The sequence below is a fragment of the Thamnophis sirtalis genome, unplaced genomic scaffold, assembly GCF_051295495.1.
Source record: "Thamnophis sirtalis isolate CommonGarterSnake01/CBP01778 unplaced genomic scaffold, rThaSir2_p1.2 scaffold_2, whole genome shotgun sequence".
NCBI classification, from domain to species: Eukaryota; Metazoa; Chordata; class Lepidosauria; order Squamata; family Natricidae; genus Thamnophis; species Thamnophis sirtalis.
In genome coordinates, this window is record NW_028261382.1 from 36,609,778 (window position 1) to 36,622,661 (window position 12,884).

Below are 12,884 nucleotides of genomic sequence, written 5' to 3' on the forward strand. Positions count from 1 at the left end.
CGTGTTGCTTTGGAAGCCTCGGAGACTGCAGAGGGCTTCAAAGGCTGCAGCCACAGGGAAAATCCCAGAATTTCAGACCAACCAGGTGGGCGCAGGAGGAGATGCTCTGCAGCCACGTGGGACTTCGTGCAATGAGAGGACTGCGTGGGATGTGGCAGGCCTGGTTCTGCTGGGGGTGTTGGGAAGTCCAGGGTCCTGCCAGCTGTTTTTTATGTTTTGGAATAAAGGAGACCAGGAGACCTTCGGCTGGGTTGCAAATTGTACTTTTATTTATTGAGATTGTTTATTAATATTGCATTCATTGGATCCTCAACTCCTACGCAGATGAAGGGAGGCAGAGGGAAAGCCCCCCCCCCCCACAACCTTGCAAAGGCACTTTGGGAGTAGATACAAAGATGACTTAATCAGGACGGTTATGTAAAATGCAAGCTCTCTGGCAAGGTAGCAAGCCGAAAGCAGAGGGGATGGACTAGATGCCCTTTGAGACTCCTTAGGAGAAACCCCCGTTCAGGTGAAGGAGCCCCCTAACCCACCGGCCTGATTTTCATTTCCGTGTGCTTGTAAGAGTAGTGGTGGCCTCTCCCCGTCTTCCAGTTGATGCCGTCTCCCTCTGAATTGTGGTGTCCTTGAAAGTACAGGGAGTTGAGGTTGGAGTCGTGGCACTGCCGATACCACCAGGCGCCTTTGCACTTCAGGGGGCATTTCTGCCCCTTGGGGTTGTTGATCTTGTCTCGGGTGGAGAAAGCCATGGTGTCGTGTTTGGGGATTAGAGAGTCACCTGGGGGGAAGAGAGGAGGGTGGGTACCTGGCAGGCCAGACCAGGAATCCCCAGGGCACCAGCCTGGCAGGGAAGGCAGCCCTTGGCCTGAGTGGCGCTGCCCATCCTGAAGAGGCTCAAGGAGAAGGGACTCACCTGCAGAGCCTCCCGTGAAGTTGCTCACAGCCAACCGATAGAGGTCAGACTCGGCTGCCACCTTGAAGGATCCGTATTTGGCGAAGGTGTGATTGCTTTCGAAATCGATCAAGTCAACACGCAGCTCATATTTTCCTAGGAAGGAGCCGAAGGGTCAGGTCCAGAGCGGCCTAAATGAACTCGCTCATGATTCCCTTTGTGCGCTGCTCAGCCCCCGCCCCCCCCCAGTCCCAGAGAGAAGGGTCAGGCAGCAGCCCCACAGCCATGTCCTCTGGCCCCCTCCTCATCTACAGAGGGGGCTGAGGGCCCACTGCATACTCTTCCCAGGCCCTACGGCCCTCTCCCCTGGCAGCCAGAGGGTCCAGGGAGAAGCTCCTCACCTATCGAGGTCAAGAGGTGAAGGTGGTCGTTCCCCAGCCAGAATTCGTTCAGCTCGCTTCCAAATCCCTTCTTGTAGTCAGCCCAGTCCCGAAAAAAATCCACCGAGCCATCCGATCTCCTTTGGAAGACCTGTGAGCGAGATTCCGGATCCTTAACCTTTTGCACTGGACGGGCCCCGATACTACAGGCCTTCTCTCCCCCTCCCTTCCCATCTGCCCTTCTCCACCCAGAGGTGCTTCCCCCCTCCCAGGGTCCCTCCGACCCCCATCCTGCCCCCTGGGAGAGATTCGGTTCCTGCTTCATCCCTCTCCTCCCCCCACACCGGCAAGAGAGGGGCGAGCAGAAGGCTCCCCTCCTGAGTGGGTCTGCCGTGGGCCGGACTCACCAGCCACCCGCCTCCGTCGGTGTCCATGTCGCACAGCACCCGTAGGGGCCGGCAGTCCTGGGGGTAGATGGTGTACCAGTCGCTCAGGACCTCCCCCTGGGCCAGGAGCTCCTTGCAGCTTCGGGCACCTGGGCAGAAGGAGAGGCAGGAGAGGGGGGTTTCCAGCAGGTGGGACGAACCATGCAGTGTTTCATTGAAAGTTTTGGTTAAAATTAAATCTATTTCATGGCAAAGTCATTTTTTTTTTGTGTTTCCCACTTGGGAGCAAAGCTGCTCATGGTTTGGAGGGGATCTTGCCAATGCCAGAACTGATGGGCCCCAGCAGAGGCTATTCTGGATATTTGGGGAGAGGGAGAAGGAACAAGTGGATAAGATGTAGCCCCCCCATCACCTCGCTTGCACTGAAGAGTGTCGAAGCCCTTTTCATCTGCCAAAAAGGAGGAAGCAAAGATAAGTCAATTCCTCATCTCCCCACCGCCTCCTATGTGTCAGGCAAGCCCCCTACTCCCAGGGTGGGGACAGGGTCCTGGCGGTGCTAACTTTAGGTGAGGGGGATGGAGCCTCCAGAGGGGGCAGCTGGTCCGTCTCTGGAGGTTGTTAAGGAGCAGGGGGTTGGACTAGAAGACCTCTAAGGTCCCTTCCGCCTCTGTTATTCTGTATTTTCAGCCTCCCTCCAAGTCACATTGAGCTCCTTGGGGGGGCTGAGCTGCATGTAACAGGATTCGACCAGGGGCCCTTTTGGCTTTGCTGGGTGGGGCCACAATCCTTACCAATTGCTCCTCTGTCGCCTTTATTCCCTGGAAGGCAAAGAGGAAGAGAAAGGCAGAATTCCCCCTCATTTGGGGGGTCCAGCAGCCTCACGGGGGCTCAAAGGGGGGAGGGGGAAGCAGCTGAGGAAAAACCAGGTTGAACCCCAGAAAAAGCTGTCCTCCTTCTGAGGGAAAATGGGTGCCACACCTTCTCCCCACTGGCACAGCCCCTCTCCTCAGGCTGCTCACCCTGGATGGTGTGTGTGTGTGTGTCTTATCAGCCATTTTCTGGGGGTCTATTTATTTTGGAAAAGGTCTCTGGCACAGCTGAGACCCACAAGCAGGACGAGAAAAAGGGACCCCGAGAAGCAGAAGAAACTCTTACCCTTCTCTCCGCGGTTTCCTTCCTCCCCTTTTTCTCCTGAGCGAAAGGAAGAGATTCCTCTGAGTCCCCCTGGCTCAACCTCCCCCAGCCCCCTCATCCAGGCAGACCCCCCCCATGCCAGCTCTATTCTCTGCCCACACAGGATTCCAGCTGAGGGGGGGTCTGGGGTGAGGGTGGGGGGGTTGACCTTCTCTCGGGAAATCCAAACTCCCACTTTTAGTGCCCCTTCTGTGGAGCTCCATTCCCCAAAGCGCTCCTTTCTCTCCAACAGCTGCACAAACACACACAAGGGACACACACACACACACACACACACCTGCAACACTAGACTCAGAATCCCACTGGTTCGCCCCTTACCTTTCGGCCCAGGGGGTCCAACTTCCCCAGGGATTCCCTGCAAGCCCCTTTCACCTGTCAAGGGAAGGCAGGGTGAGCTTCCAGACCTTCTTCCCAGGGGGGAAGCCCCCTGCCAGCCGCTCTCTTTTGTGCCCTTGTGTTAGATAGTTGTGCATCTGCCTATCCCCAAGGAAATGCCCACTTCCGGAGGGGCAGCTGTCACAGCTCAAGCGCCCAGCAGCTCCAGCCGCATTTGTTCCCATCCCAGCTCTCTCCCTCCGCAGCACATTCCCTCCTGCTGGCGGGCAGGACAGGGGGCTTCCTTGGGGAGGCGCCAGAGGCAGGAGCCACCTCCTTCCTCCCTCTGCAGACCCACCTTTGGCCCCGGGAAAGCCAGGGGGTCCCTGGGCCCCTGGAGAGCCAGGCATCCCTGCACATCCCCTCAGGATGGTCAGCTTGTTGCCATTCAGGTCCACCACCTGGGCTTCTGGGAAGGAAGGAGAAGATTTGGAAGGAATAATCAGAGTTTTCTTTTAGTGAAACTATGTTTCCCAACTCCAAAGGGTGGCAATGCTGCCTGTGCTCTTTAGAGGCAACCTGGCAGCTGCTCACCTGGGCAGGAGGGCTCCGCCCCTCTGCAGGTTGTGGCCATGAGGCAGAGGAGGAAGAGAGCCACTCGCTTGCTGCCCATGGTGCCAGCTGGACTCCGACTGCTGCCTGTCCTGGACCCTCTCTGGCTTTTATTGGCGGAGGCTGGATTTTAATCTCTCAAGTGAGGACTCCGAGGTTAATAGTTACAACAACACAAAGGCCTCCTTGTTGATCAGGACACACACCTCTCGCTTCAACAGCTTGTGTTCTAATTCTGCCTGATTTTGGGAGGGAGCCTCCCTCACCTGCTCCAAATCAGCCTGCCTCCCTCCAGTTTCCTTTTTGTGCAATGGAACAACTGGATTAATGAGATTCCAGGTGGTCCCCTTTCCCTGCTGGTGCTTTGTAAGCAGAATTGGATTCCCCACTCAGAGCAATTAACCAATGGCCAAAATTATGCCAGGCTTCAAATCTGGGGACACTTGTGCACCAAGTAAATAAACACACTTTCCTGATTGTGTAGAAATATGTAGAAATGTGGGCAACGTGGCTGAAGGACTAAAATCCACAGGGGAGGGAGGAGGTTTGGCCAGGTGCTGTGAATGAAGGAAAAGGTCCGATTTCAATCCAGATTTCACTTCAATCCATATTTGGAGTTTTCTTTGCTTTGACAACTGTTGGGGAAACAGCCATGAGATGCCTCCTTCCTCAGCCTTTCGGCCACTGGAGTCTTGATGTACAGATGTTGTCTTTGAGAAGTTGGATCTTCTGCATCCGAAGGGGGGGAGGTGGCAAGGCCTGACTGCTCTGACAGGGTGTTGTGAGCCACAGGTGAATTTATTGCATCTACAGGGTGTCACCTGACCTGATCAGGTCACCTGGATGCTTCTGGGACAGGAGAAGGGGGTTCAGGGCCATGCAGAGGAATTTGTCCAACATCTGGTGGGTGCGTCTGAGTAGAATGTTTGTTGGGTGAACATGATAGGACTGGGGGTGCGACCTGGAGCCCCCTCCACTGAGTGCTGAAGCAGAAGTGGATGGGGGCCCGGATCCGCCCCTCACCCTGGAGTGAATGGTATGTGTGGCCTGCCGGGAAGAATGGGGGCCATAGGAGAGTGGGGAGGGTCTACGGATGGGGGAGAGGGTCGGAGCATTTCGGTTATGACCGGGAGGGGCAGATATGACGGGAGCTGTAGGGCTAGCCATTACTGGGGAAGAAGGACTCGCTACATTACAGCGATTCCTTGTTCCGGCCCCTCAGGCTCCCCTCAAGAACCTGGTGGCAGAGGAGATCAGGGCCGTGGTCTCAGGTTGCTGCTGCTAAATGCCAGGTCTATTGTGAATAAGGTTCCCCTCAACCGGGACTTAATATTAGACGAGGGGGCAGACCTGGCATGTATAACTGAAACCTGGCTGGGCCAAGAGGGAGGAATCCCCCTCTCAGAAATGTGTCCAGATGGGTTCCAGGTGCTCCACCAACCACAACACCAAAGAAGGGGTGGGGGAGTAGCCGTGGTTGTTCGGGAGTCATTAGTCCCTCGCAGGATCCCTGCCCCGGAGATTGTGGGGTGTGAGTCTCTTCTCTTGAAGTTGGACCTAGGGGTTCAAGTGGGTTTGTTCCTGATGTACCTACCTCCCAGCTGCGTCACGACAGCCCTTCCTGTACTACTAGAGGCAGTAGCCGGGATGGCGGTGGAGTTCCCCAGGCTAATGGTGCTGGGGGACTTTAATCTACCGTCTCTCGGCGAACACTCTGAGGGAGCACAGGAGTTCATGGCCTCCATGACAACCATGAACTTGACCCAAGTAGTTCAGGGTTCAACTCATAGAGTGGGACATACACTCGACCTTGTGTTTCTCTCGGGGCAGTGGAGACGTGATCTGGAATTAAGGGGAATAGAGACCTCACCTTTGCGTGGTCAGATCACTCCTTGCTGAGGTTTGACTTCAGGACACTATTCCCTCACTACAGGGAGGTGGCCCCCATCGGGTCCATCAGGCGCCTGATGGACCCGATGGGATTTCAGAGGGAACTTGGGGAGATACCTGACTCCCTTGCCTGCAATCCAACCGAATCCTTAGTCGCTGCCTGGAATGTTGCAGCGACTGAGGCACTGGACCGGATTGCGCCTTTGAGGCCTCTCCGCGGCAGTGGATCCAGGAGGGCACCTTGGTTTACCGAGGAACTCCAGGAGATGAAGCGCCAAAAAAAATGCCTAGAGCGATGTTGGAGGACTAGTAACTCTGAATCTGATCGAACACTACTAAGAGCCTTTATTAGGACTTACCTAGTGGCGATACGGGTGGCAAAATGCACGCATTTTTCTGCTCTTATTGTGTCCGCAGAATCCCGCCCAGCTGCCCTGTTCAGGGTGACCCGCTCCCTCCTGAAAGGTGAGGGGGTGGGGGAACCCCTGCAGGGAAGAGCTGAGGAATTTGTTCAGTTTCTGTTGGATAAAATCACTCAGTTTCGGACAGACCTAGACTCTGCTTGGGCAATACCAGCCGAGATGCCGAGGGTAGGTCTAAATCGGACTTCCTGGGATGAGTTCAAATTTGTCACCCCTGAGGAAGTGGACAAGGCCATGGGAGCGATGAGAGCCTCCACCTGCTTACTGGGCCCGTGCCCCTCCTGGCTGGTCTTGACCAGCAGGGAGGTGACACAAGGCTGGCTCCAGGCGATTACCAACACATCTTTGCAGGAGGGGTCTTTCCCACAACCACTAAAGGAAGTGGTGGTGAGACCCCTCCTCAAGAAGCCTTCCCTGGATCCAGCCGTCCTGAAAAACTACCATCTTGTCTCCAACCTTCCTTTTCTGGGGAAGGTTGTTGAGAAGGTGGTGGCTCTTCAACTCCGACGGACCTTGAATGAAGCGGATTATCTGGATTCCTTTCAGTCTGGTTTCAGGCCTGGGTACAGCACTGAAACCGCTTTGGTCACACTGATCAATGATCTCTGGTGGACCAGGGATAGAGGGCATTCCTCAATCCTGGTGCTTCTTGACCTCTCAGCGGCTTTCGATACCATCGACCATGGTATCCTTCTGTGACATCTGGAGGTAGTGGGAGTGAATGCAAGACTTGGACAACACTTTGTAGCCTCCTCCTCAGAGAAGAAAAACGGTATAGTTATATACCTAAGAAAGGACATGAAAACTGAACTAATTGAAGCAGAGTCCCAAGGAAGATATATTGCAATAGAACTTGTATTAGAAGGGGGAAAAGATACTTTTAATGGGAATATATGCTCCCAATCAACAACAAGACAAATTTTACAAAATGCTCCATACTAAGTTAATACAATGGGACTATAGATCTTACATATTAATGGGTGGCTGGAATGGAGTTTTGGATACCAAGAAAGAAAAAAAGGGTCTCCTGCAAAACATCCAAACACGAGCAAAACTACCTAAGTCTTTTTCGATATAATGGATGATATGGAGCTAAGAGAAATCTGGCAAGAAAGAAATGCAAGAGAACAGGACTTTACATTCTTTTCTGATAGACATCAATCTTTTTCCAGGATTGATTTCATACTAACAGCAAATGATTTGCTTTCCAGGGTAAAGAAGATGAAGATAGGTTCCAGAGCCTTAACAGATCATAACCCGATTTGGATGGAATTGGAATTTGGATGGAATTGGAATTTGGAAAGGAATCTAGAAGGTGATGGAGATTAAATGAAAATTTATTTAGATATGAGAAATGTTAATGAATGTAAAAAACTGTTGAGAGAATACTTTGTTTTTAACATGAATCAGAGTACATCTATGGAAATGGTTTGGGATGCAAGTAAAGCGTACATGCGAGCAGTCCTAATAAATTTAAATAAGTTACATAGACGTAGACAGAGGGAAAAAAGAAAGGAACTAGAGGAAGAGATTAGGAAGAAAGAACAGGAGTTAATACTAAACCCAGGAGATAAGAAGATTAAAGAAGCAATTACCCTATTACGAGCGCAATTTAATATGCTGAAGGAAGATTTGCCAACTATTCAAGAATGGACATTAAAAGTAACAAACTTAGCAGAGATGGCTAAAATATCAGCATATCTTAAGGATCACTCAGATGAGAAATATAAACTGGAGTGGAGAAGATGGATTGACTATATTCAAAATAAAAACGGGACTAAGAAATTCCAGATATTTTATGACTGAAAAAGCGAGGAATGATATAATCTGTTTAGAGTTAGCCTAACAAAAGAGGAGTTAAAGCACAAATGAAAGATGATACTAACTTTCTTTTAGTTTATTTTAGAATATGTGTGTTAAAGATTTATTCCCTGTATTTGCTCTAGGAAGTCGGAGGGGGAAGGTTGGGGGGGTCGTGTGGGGAGGGTGGGGGAGGTGAGGCAAATATTTGTGAAACTTTTTTAAAATTTTCACCAAAAAAGGCTGGGAGACTCTGGGAGAGGTTAAAAGCTGCAGCCCCCTGCAGCCCCTTCAGTTTGGGACCAACCAGGCTGGGTGCAGAAGGAGGCTTAGGAGATGCTCTGCAACCACTTGGGGCTTCACACTGTGTGGGAACCACCTGGGAAAGTTCATGACGCTGCCTCTGCCAAAGATTTAATGCCCTTGGAATGAAGGACACCTGGAGACCTTCACTCGGTTGCATATCATACCTTTATTAATTTTCTTTATTAATTTGACATTCATTGGCTGCCCAGCCCCTCTGCAGATGAAGGACGGACAGAAAGCTGCTTAAAGATCGTTCCATCATATAAATTTCATTAAAAAAGAGACTCTGTGTCAAGGTAACAGATGGAAAGCAAAAGCAGAGGGGATGGACTAGATGCCCTTTGGAATTCCTAAGAAGAAACCCTCGTCTGCTGAAGGAGCCCCCTAAGTCATAGGCCTGAATTTCATTTCTGACTGCTTGTAGGAGTAGTGGAAGCCTCCCGCCGACCGCCAGTTGATGCCGTCCCCATAGGAGTCGTGGTCTCCCAGCCAGTATTTCCCGTTGAGGTTGGCGAAGTGGCAGTCATTATACCACCATCCCCCTTTGTACTTCACTGCGCAGTTGAACTTTTGGGGGTCCTGCTGCTTGTCCCGGGTGGAGAAGGGCATGTTGTTGTGGATGTAGAGGGAGTCATCTGGGGGGGAAGAGAGGCAGGTGGGTTTCCAGGCATCGGCAGGGCATCAGCCAGGCAACGAGGGTGTTCCTTGACTTGACTGGCACTGCCCAACCCATGGAGGCTTATGAAGTGGGGCATTTTCAGGGCCTCACCTGCAGGGCCCTCTATGAAGTTCCCCAAAGTCAGCCGATACTGATCAGCTTCGGCTGCCACCTGGAAGGATCCATATTTGGCAAAAATATGGTGATGGTCAAAATCCATGAGGTCAACACGCAACTCATTCTTTCCTAAGTAATAATGAAAGAATCAAGCCCACCTCTGTGTAAATGCCACTGAGCATTCCTTTCTTTGCCCACTGCTCAGCCCCAAGACCCTTAGCCCTGAGTCAGGCAGCAGCCCCATAGCCCCTTCTCCCTCTCTCTCCATTCACAGTGGGGGCCAAGGGCCCATATGGATTCTTCGTAGCCAGGCCCTGTGCCCCTTTTCCCTGGCAGCAGGAGGGTCCATCCCCTTACCGAGAGAGGTCAAGCGGTGAAGGTGGTCATTCCCCAGCCAGAATTCGCTCTGCTTGCTTCCAAATCCCTTCTTGTAGTCAGCCCATGTCCGGAAAAAATCCACCAAACCATCTGACCTCCTTTGGAAGACCTGTGGGTGACAGCCAGGCATCTTCCCCTTCCCATTGGGCAGGCTTTATCTTGCCACACCCTTCCCTCTCCAAATGTTGGGGGTCCGCAGAGCTGTCCCTCTCACCCCAGAAATGCCAGGGTGCCCCTCCGAAGGAATCTGCCATGGACTGGACTCACCAGCCATCCGCCTCCGTCGGTGTGCATGTCGCACAGTACCCGCAGGGGCCGGCAGTCCTGGGGGTAGATGGTGTGCCAGCCGCTCAGGACCACCCCCTGGGCCAGGAGCTCCTTGCAGCTTCGGGCACCTGGGCAGAAGGAGAGACAGGCGAGGGTGGCGTTCCCTTCCCCCTTGGCCCAGCCCCTCTGGTTCCTGGGAGGCTGACTCAGGGGCCACAGCTAATCAGCTGGAGCAAAACTGTTCGAGAGGACCAAAAGGTTTTGGTATTGAATTTTTAATTAAAAATTGAGCTCACCGACAAAGCGCGATATACATATGCGCGCCGACAAAACCGCCACAGACAAATTAGCGCCGTCAAAATCACGAATTGATTTTCGACAATAGCGTGCCGACAAATGTGCGCCGACAAAATCGTGTCATGAACATTAACATAGTGGGACGTGTATAACCCTAACCCTAACCTTAACTCTAACCCTAACCCTAAAATTTTTTCAATTTTATTTTGCTTGTATTTTGCTTTTGTCGGCGCGATTTTGACGTTGCGAATTTGTCAGCGTGATTTTGACGTCGCGTTTTAATCGGCGCTATTTGGTCGGTGCACATATGTCTATTGCGCAATTGTCGGGTCACGAAAAATTGCACCTATTTTAGGACAAAATCCATGTGGTGAGAAGGAGGCGCTATGGATGCTGGAAGGACCTGGTCATGCCATTGCCTCTCCTGGATATAAGGGGTGGGGGCGGATGGAGAAGGGAAGGGAGAGCTAGGAGAGAGCCCCCCACTCACCTCGCTTGCACTGGAGATCCCCCAGCCATTTCTCAGCTGCAGAGAGGAAGGAAGCAGAGAAGGACAATTCCTGCCTACCCCATGCAGGAACAGCAGCCCCTCCCCATGGGGAAGGTAAGGCCAGGGAGGGGGGATGAAGCCATGCTGGTTTGAGCTGAGGGGGTCAGAGGCACCATGGAGGTTTTGAAGGTCAGATTGGACAGCCATTTGTCTGAAATGGTGTCTCCTGCTTCAGTCAGGGATCAGACTAAAAGACCTCCCAAGTCCCTTCCAATTCTGTTATTCTTTATCCTGTAGGTCGGATGTGCCATCCTTCTCTTTCAGCCTCCCCTCGACCCACCCTGAGCTTGGGGAAGGGGCTGAGCTGCATGCCACAGGATTCAACCCGGGGCCCTTTGGGGTTTTCGGGGAAGGGCCACAATCCTTACCAATGACTGCGTTGTCACCTTTATTCCCTGGAAGGAAAGAGAAGAAGAAAGGGAGAACTGGGGGTCCAGCAGCATCCCTGGGGCGCAAGGGGGAGGGAGCCAAGCAGCTGAGGAAGACACCCCCCCCCCCGTGGGGGCTCAACACTCAAAAGCCTTCTACTAGGGGGAAATGAGTGCTTCACTCTGTCCCCAGCCCCTCCCAGAGCCCCCAGTGGGCTCCTCAGCCTGCCCCCCCTTCCTTTTGAAAAATGTCTCTGAGATCAACATTTTCAGGTAGCACAAACCAAATGGCATCAGTCGTGATTTGCACAGAAACAATTTGAAGTTGTGTCTGTGTGTGTGTGTGTGTGTGTGCACATGTGTGAATTAGGACCCAGAGCAGCAGAAGAAACTCTTACCTTTATCTCCACGTTTTCCTTCCTCCCCTTTTTCTCCTGAGCGAAAGGAAAAGATTCTTCTGAGTCCCCCTGGCTCAATCTTGCACAGCCCCCCGTCACCCCAGGCAGCCCCCCCCTGCCCTCTTCCCTGCCCACACAGGAGTCCAGCTGAGGGGGGAGGGTGGCTCAGTCAGTCCAAATCCCCCCCCTCATTTAGAGAACCCCTTCTCTGGAGCTCTTTTACCATAGTGCCCTCTCTCTCCTCCTGCTTAGAAACACTCCCCCCTCCCTCCCTCCCCCCTCTCTCTCACACACAAATAACTACATCCCTGGAGTCAGAATCCCCTGGTTGCCCCCTTACCTTTTGGCCCAGGGGGTCCAATTTCCCCAAGGATTCCCTGCAAGCCCCTTTCACCTGTTAAGAGAAGGCAGGGTGAGCCTCCAGGCCCTCTTCTGGGGGGGGGGACAGCCCCCTGCCATCATCTCCCTTTTGTGTAGGCTCAAGGAAGTGCCCACCAGGAGGGGCAGCTCTGAAAGACCAAGCACCCAGCAGCCTTTGCCCCATTTGTGCCAGGCCTGCCGCTCTCCCTCCGAAGCTCGTCCCTTCTGCCTGAGGACAGGACAGTTGGCTTCCTCCGGGGAACCCTCAGAGCTGAGCCCCTGCTCATCCCTCTGTCAACAGACCCACCTTTGCTCCCGGTAACCCCTGGGGGGCCCTGGTACCCTGCTGGCCCAGGGAAGCCTGGAATTCCCCGCAGGAGCTCCAGCGTCTCGTTGCTCTCCAGGCCCAGCAGCTTCAAGTCTGGAAGAAAGGGAAACATTTGGAGGGGGGAAGAAAACCCCACTTTGTTCCTGGACTGAAGCGGATTTTTTCCTCTCTGAAGGAGCCTCTCCCCCAACCAGGCAGCTGCTCACCTGGGCAGGTGGACTTCTCTGCCCCTTCACAGGTTGCGGCCATCAGGCAGAGGAGGAGGAGAGCCACTCTGCCCATGGTGCCAGCTGGGCTCTGCCTGCCACCTGCCCTGGGTCCTCTCTGGCTTTTATCTGCTGCTTCGGTCCTTTTCAGACGGGCATCCCAAGGTCACCGGTGGCAACATCCCCGCCTCTTCCTTGTCAATCACAACACATGGATCTCTCACCCGGCAGGTTCAGTGATCTTCATCCTCCCCGTTTCTGGAGGGAGCCCGGCTCATCTGCTCCCAAGCAAAGCCAGAAAGGAAACTTTGGGCGACTCCCAACCGTGGGATTCCAGGTGGTCCCCTTTCCTTCCTGGAGGTTTGTAAGAGGAATTGATTTCCCATTTAGAGTAAGCAACCAGGCGCCCAATGGCTCAAATAATGTCAGACTTCAGATCTGCGGAGATTGTGCACCAAGTAAACAACTATAGTGTAACTTTCCCGATTGTGTAGAAATTTGGGCAAAAGGGGTGAAGGATTAAAAGCCGCAGGGGAAGGAGAAGGTTCGGTCAGGTCCCTTTGAGTCCCATGAAGGGAAAGGTCCAGATTTGGAGATGTCTTGGCTGAGGCAACTGTTGGGGAAATGGCTAAGAAGTGCTTCCCTCCTCAGCCATTGGGCCAGTGGAGACTTTATCCTTGGTGCCGTGGTGGGATTCAGCCGGTTCGCACCTGTTTGGTAGGACCGGTTGTTAACTTTCTAAGCAGTCCAGAGAACTGGT

The 12,884-nt window shown here is 53.0% G+C and overlaps 1 protein-coding gene and 1 pseudogene across 2 annotated transcripts; both read right to left on the minus strand.

The window, feature by feature from the left end:
• Positions 1–247: 247 nt before the first annotated feature.
• On the minus strand, positions 248–2,471 carry LOC106541978 (ficolin-1-like). Its single transcript, XM_087704839.1, has 6 exons — positions 2,450–2,471; positions 2,071–2,106; positions 1,680–1,807; positions 1,294–1,423; positions 914–1,048; positions 248–778 (listed from the first exon to the last, which is right to left on the minus strand). Exons 3-6 carry the CDS (start codon positions 1,704–1,706, stop codon positions 525–527), a joined length of 546 nt encoding a protein of 181 aa, XP_087560965.1. The 5' UTR covers positions 1,707–1,807; positions 2,071–2,106; positions 2,450–2,471; the 3' UTR covers positions 248–524.
• Positions 2,472–8,344: 5,873 nt separating this feature from the next.
• Positions 8,345–12,239, minus strand: LOC106542645 (ficolin-2-like; annotated as a pseudogene). Its single transcript, XR_015695496.1, has 10 exons — positions 12,125–12,239; positions 11,898–12,011; positions 11,571–11,624; positions 11,231–11,266; positions 10,833–10,859; positions 10,405–10,440; positions 9,618–9,745; positions 9,330–9,459; positions 8,967–9,101; positions 8,345–8,832 (listed from the first exon to the last, which is right to left on the minus strand). The product of XR_015695496.1 is annotated as a ficolin-2-like (transcript).
• Positions 12,240–12,884: the final 645 nt, after the last annotated feature.

Excerpts from the sequence above, each read along its gene's own strand:
- LOC106541978 (XM_087704839.1), bottom strand. The coding sequence starts at position 1,706 with ATGGACACCGACGGAGGCGGGTGGCTG. Across the intron at positions 1,424-1,679 it reads CCGACGGAGGCGGGTGGCTG|GTCTTCCAAAGGAGATCGGA; the intron begins GTGAGTCCGGCC and ends TCTCGCTCACAG. Across the intron at positions 1,049-1,293 it reads TCACCTCTTGACCTCGATAG|GAAAATATGAGCTGCGTGTT; the intron begins GTGAGGAGCTTC and ends GCTCCTTCCTAG.